Here is a 6,000-nt window from a genome sequence, read left to right as displayed (position 1 = left end):
CTTGGTTTTTGCTCTGATATGCACTATCAACTGTGGGACCTTATATAGACAGGTGTGTGCCTTTCCAAATCTTGTCCAATCAAATGAATTTACCACAGGTGGATAGATATAAAAGTATGTGGACATCCCTTCAAATTAGTAGATTTGGCTATTTCAGCCACAGTGGTTTATGACAGGTGTATAAAATCAAGCACACAGCCACGCAATCTCAATTGACAAACATTGGCAGTAGAATGAACATTCAATTCTCTGGCAACAGCTCTGGTGGACATTCCTGCAGTCAGCAATGCAATTGCATGATCCTTCAAAACTTGAGACATCTGTGGCATTGTGTTGTGTTTACAAAACTGCACATTTTAGAGGGGCCTTTTATTGTCTCCAGCACAAGGTGCACCTGTGTAATGATCATGCTGTTTAATCAGCTTATTCATATTCCACACTTGTCAAGTGAATGGATTATGTTCGCAAAGGATACATTTTGTGCACAACATTTTTGATAAATAAGCTTTTTGTGTGTATGGAAGATTTCTGTGATCTTTTATTTCAGCTCATGAAACATGGTACCAACACTTTATATGTTGCATTCTATTTTTGTTCAATGTATATTAAATGTAGAGTAGTGTAATACTTGCCTGACAACTTTGCATTACACTTTAAATATCTCAAATATAGAATAATTACAGTATTGTCCCCATTCTTCAAACCAAGAAATGCCCTTGATTTGGCATGTACACACATACTGTACTTGCAAAATACTTGACATTCAGTGATATGTTGACAACAGTCTATAGATTGAATGCAGTGCAATCATAAGCATCTTGTGTATACTGGAAACTGGGAAGAGGAAGTAAAGATTGGACCCCTGGTACACAGTGTTTGCCTACAGTAACAGACCTTGAGCTGCTCATCTCAGGGCCTTATCTTAAACAAGGAATGTGTATGGCTCTAAATGTTGGTATGGAATGGGCACGTTTGTATGACCACAGTTACATCAATTGAGAGTTGTCTGATAAGCTAATGAGACAGCTCTTCATTTCACTCTTACCGAACATAGTATCAAAATGTATTACTCCAAACAGAGCTGTTCAGGGGTAATAATCTACAGATACCGGTTTGGGCCTGAGGCCATACAAACCATATACATATACAGTACGCTATATAGGAAGAAAATATGTTGCCTGCCCATTGAACTGATATTATCTGAACAAGGGAAAACAGGGAGAAATGAGAATGCCCATTCATCCCTCTATTGGAACCCAGCCTTTACTGTACCTTCATTATCACTGTACGCCTCCTTCTCTCCCACTTGTCTCCTGGATTCCCAGAACGCTCCTTGGAGGAACCTTCAACCACAATGACACACACACATACACACTCAGTGCTACGACCTAGTAGGGCCTTCTATTTTGATATAAAGTAATTGAGGACAGCTTCACATCCAGAGTTCATGGACCTCTTAAAGTATAAGACCATTATCCACCCAACACAAGACAAAGATGTTTGAGAGTGTCACGGCTTCCACCGAAGTCGGCTCCTCTCCTTGTTTGGGTGGCGTTCGGCGGTCGACGTCACCGGCCTTCTAGCCATCGCCGCCCCATTTTTCATTGTTCCATTTGTTTTGTCTTGTTCCCTGCACACCTGGTTTACATTCCCTAATCACACTGCATATATATATTCCTCTGTTCCCCCCCATGTCCTTGTGTGGAATTGTTTTTGTTACATGTTCAGTGTGCCGCACCAGGCTGGTTATTTCCCGCCATGGGTATTCTTGTGTAACCCATAGGAGGTTGGATTATTACGTTTGTTTTGTGACGCTATTTTGCGCATTTCTCTTCTGCTTTTTGGCTGGAGGTTTGACGCTGTTGCGTCCGTTTGTTGTGCTTCCGCCCAAATAAAGAGTGCGCCTGATCACAACTCTCTGCTCTCCTGCACCTGACTTCAACACCAGTAGCGCATATGCTGACAGAGAGAGCAAACATTTTGACCAATTAACAACCATTTTTCAGCAGGATAAAAGTCAGCAGGACATAACAACAAATACTGGGAAACTGAGGATTACAAGCTTATGGTTAATATTCTGGATGCACTGCATAACCACATGTCCCTGAATTAGAATCAATAACCCTCACACAAAAAGCCCCATTTAATTGAAACAGTGAATCATGTTCTCTCAGCCACCATGTGAACTGACAAAGCCTCTGCTTTGTTCACGTCGACAGAATGTTGAATTACCGGTAAGTACAAAATCCCATTTTTATTCAAAGATTCTTGTGTGACATGCATGTTACAGAAATCAGAGAACATCGGAAAGAAAACAATTATCTGAGTTCAAACATCTCTACCGAGGGTGCTTACAGCTAAGACTAACCTTAATGTTAATTCAAAGATGGCTCGTGTTCCCTTTGCCTTGAGATTCAGGTGGTCATACTTAAAAATCCGCCTCGAGGCAAACATTCACTGAATGTTATTGAAGCCTCTACAATAACACACAACATACCTGCTTTACGAGAAGTGGATTTTCTCGAGTTTTTGGACTTGCCCATGGCTCCTCTCAATTATGTTTGGTCAGATCAGTTTTTAACGCATTGATCATTCAGTCCTTTATGTTAATCTGAGTGATCTCCAAGAGATGGATAGAAAGCGACATAGAAATATGGATCGAAAGGGCTGTCAAGAGTTTTACAGTGACTCTTGGATACCAGATAACAGCCAACATCCCACTTATCATCTAGAGTAGACTGTTAAGGTATATCTTGAGTAAACACACAACCAAAAGACAACACGGAAGCAAGCACTATAAACGACATGGTTGCTAACAAAGGTGTGATGTATCGACAGGGTGAAAGATCTCAAGAGCAACACACACAACTACTTCAGTTGCATCTGCTGGAACGTCAAGTGGCACAAATGTTATTTGTGACCAGGGGCCGTATATATATCAAGCGTGTCAAGAGTGCTAATTTAGGATAAGATTAGACTTTTAGATTACAATGAATAAGGTCACACAGACAGCATGGGGGGGGGGGGGGGCTGATCCTAGATCAACCCTCCTACTCTGAGACGCTTTACACATACAGCCCCGGGTGCTGTCCTGTGGCCTACTGTAGATCTAGTCCTCTCACAACCAACTCATGTGGTCCAAGTATTATGTACTATACATCCCTATGTTTTCATAGAGTTTTATTACATTATTGGTTTTGATAACAGTGTAATTCCAAAGCATGGCAGAGCTCCATAGGGGCGAACGCTTGGGGAGTGGACGATAATGCTTTAGAGATTTCCCTCTTACCCAACCCTGTCTATCCCACCACTGGCACCAGGTGCATTAGATGGCTTATTTCTGCTCGGCGCAATAAAACAGATGAAACAAGTGGAGGCAAACAAGATATTTATTTATTCACTGAGGCCAAGAAATGAACGGTGAACTGTCTCAGAGAAACTGAGGATTACTCTTGGCTAATGCATTTTTGGGATCTGTTTGTAATTGTACAGCCTTAGGAATAACTGTGTTATTAGATGACATTGTGTTGATGTTTTCTTTTAATAAAACAATTTTAATATTATCCTTAAATTTGAAGGAATGTCATGAGGGACTGAAGCGGCTCATGTAATAACTAAGTTAGGCAGTCCATAGATGACACAATTGAAGGCTGATGGTGAAGTGGTCAATCTTGGTTGAGCCTCATGTGCATTCCCATCTCTATTTACCGAATCCTCATGGCATATGGCATCTGTAGAGAAAAGAGAGAGGGAGTATGAGAGAGAGAGAGAGATGAGTCATGAGGACTAAAAGGGAGTGAGAGTGACACAGGTAGCAATGTGCTCCGTCTTTTAAATCCTAATAATTGACAGAGTATTCAGTTTTAGGAACATTTTAATTCTAGGAATTGTGTCATGAATGGGATAAGCAAAAAAAATCACATTTTGCTTGGTGGCAAGACTAATTGACATCTGAATACATGCACTTAATCCTTTACACTCGTACCCGTATACTGGTTGAAAATGGCAGATTTTGGGCACTAATAAGCACCTACATTGGAACGCAGTGGCTCTACAGTAACATGCTATACATGATGTAGAGTGCAGGTTCTCCGGTTCACAGTGCTGTATGAGTTTTGACTGAAAGCCGTACTGAACTTGAGCATCATGAACTTGAGCATCATGTGACAAAAAGTTGCCCTCGTCTATCCCGGTTAATTGGGCAACTTTTGTAAATGTTTTGTTATCTGACTTGGGGAAATGCTGTAAATGAAGATGACTCGGTGTATTCTGAAAGATGAGACGTTGAGGATTATAATAAATACTGCTTTGATGCCATAAAAGCAAGCCAAACACTCGTGAGTCCAAATGTGCACTTCAAATTTCCAAACTCATGTCATATACAGTGTCAATGTTCATGATCACTATGTTTGATGTACAGTTACAAGATTACACGGCGTCATACCCTGGGTTGTTCTGAACATGAGCCTGTTTGTTAATTGTGAAGAAAATCCACAGCGTCATACGCACCTGAATACACTCATGACTCATTTCTATTTTAATTGCCTTGTGAAAGCCTAACACTGTAAAATTACATGTTATATCGTCATATTAGCAATAGAACAAGCTTTCAAGTCATGCCGACCTGACCCAGATTGTGATTTATAATTGACCGTTTTTGGATTGTGTAAACAACAACAGTAAGTGTCTGATGGCAGGGAAGCAGGATTGTGTTCCAAATTAAACGACTACAAGTATGCTTACTCTAGTTCCTCGACGGCAGTTACGAAAGCTAAAAAAAAAGTACCTTATAGTTGAAATTGCTTAGGAACTGTGCACACTTTGGAGGTGTATTGCCACTTGGGGACACCAGTTAGTCAGTCTCACTCAAACCCTTGTAATTTCTATTGCACCTACCCCACGTTTTCCAGGAATATTCTTATTTTGTTACTGAATGTATCCAGAACATTTTCAGATTTCGTTATCAACAAATACGGCAAAAAAGTACAGCCAAAGTCAAATGCACATAAAATCAACAGCGTAATATTTGGATTCAGTCTTGTGTCAGGTGAACTGTTGTGTACTCACCTTTGGTCTAATAATTTCCCCATAATCTCCAAACTGTTCCCTTTCAATTGCTACCATGGTTATGCATATGCCATTCATATTTATTCTGTAAGAAACATTTCAATTTAGCCCTATCCATTTAGGCCAATTCCCACTAGTGTGAAGGATTAAAGGCTCACTTGATGAATGGCATTATTCCCGCATAGTGCCACCAACAAAAATGTAAACAACGGCGCAAATGCATCCCATGGGATTTTTGTAATGCAAAAAGCACTCAACATTCTTCCAAATGGGTATATTTAACTACATATCAATTTCAACATATTTGCTCACTGCCTTCACAGAATACTACCAGACATGATTGAATATGGCCCAGCCCCAGAGTTGTAGTGATGGTATACAGTATATAGCCTACCATCTGATCCTGCAGTGTTTGTGTCTTTCTCTGTCCTCTGGACTTCTCCCTTCCTCAGTGCATGGACAGTCTGGCCAGAGGTCAGGCCCACCCTCAGGAGATCTACAACACATGAAAACACACAGTACACAACACATAGTACGGCTATTCTTAGACTTCATATCACACCTTAAATTAAAGCCGTCATGTCCCAGTTTAGTTTTATATGAAACTGTGTTTAATTTACATACAGTAATGTGCATCAGTAACAGTGTATTGAACTCACTCTCCATGACGGAGTCCATGTTATTTATGTTCCTCTGGGGGCTGCTGTGCCACTGGTTGAGCAGAACACAACGGACGCCACTCAGAGTGAGTAGCAGGACTGTCTCCAGGGGCCTCTCCAGGGCCAGGTGCCCATCACTATAAGAGTGGGAGAAAGCGAGAGATAGAGTGAGAAAGAGAGAGAAAAAGAGATGGATAGAAAGAGAGAGAAATATAGATAAAGGGGAGCGAGAGAGGGGGAGATAGAGAATATATAGATAAGAGGTAGAAAGAAG

General features: G+C 40.8%; 1 protein-coding gene across 9 annotated transcripts in view; it reads right to left on the bottom strand.

The window, feature by feature from the left end:
- Window positions 1–3,371: 3,371 nt before the first annotated feature.
- LOC139570707 (cilia- and flagella-associated protein 46) overlaps window positions 3,372–6,000 on the bottom strand; it is a 118,748-nt gene continuing 116,119 nt past the window's right edge. For all 9 annotated transcript variants that reach the window (XM_071392829.1, XM_071392832.1, XM_071392836.1 and 6 more), the window contains 3 exons: window positions 5,727–5,863; window positions 5,462–5,563; window positions 3,372–3,731 (listed from right to left, as the gene is read on the bottom strand). In XM_071392829.1, coding sequence (XP_071248930.1) covers window positions 3,604–3,731; window positions 5,462–5,563; window positions 5,727–5,863 — 367 coding nt within the window. In that variant the 3' untranslated portion in view covers window positions 3,372–3,603. The remainder of the gene's footprint in view (window positions 3,732–5,461; window positions 5,564–5,726; window positions 5,864–6,000) is intronic.

Source organism: Salvelinus alpinus, chromosome 3 (assembly GCF_045679555.1).
Source record: "Salvelinus alpinus chromosome 3, SLU_Salpinus.1, whole genome shotgun sequence".
Lineage (NCBI taxonomy): Eukaryota > Metazoa > Chordata > Actinopteri > Salmoniformes > Salmonidae > Salvelinus > Salvelinus alpinus.
The sequence above is the reverse complement of the archived record's forward strand: the minus strand, read 5'-3'. Positions and strand labels throughout refer to the sequence as shown.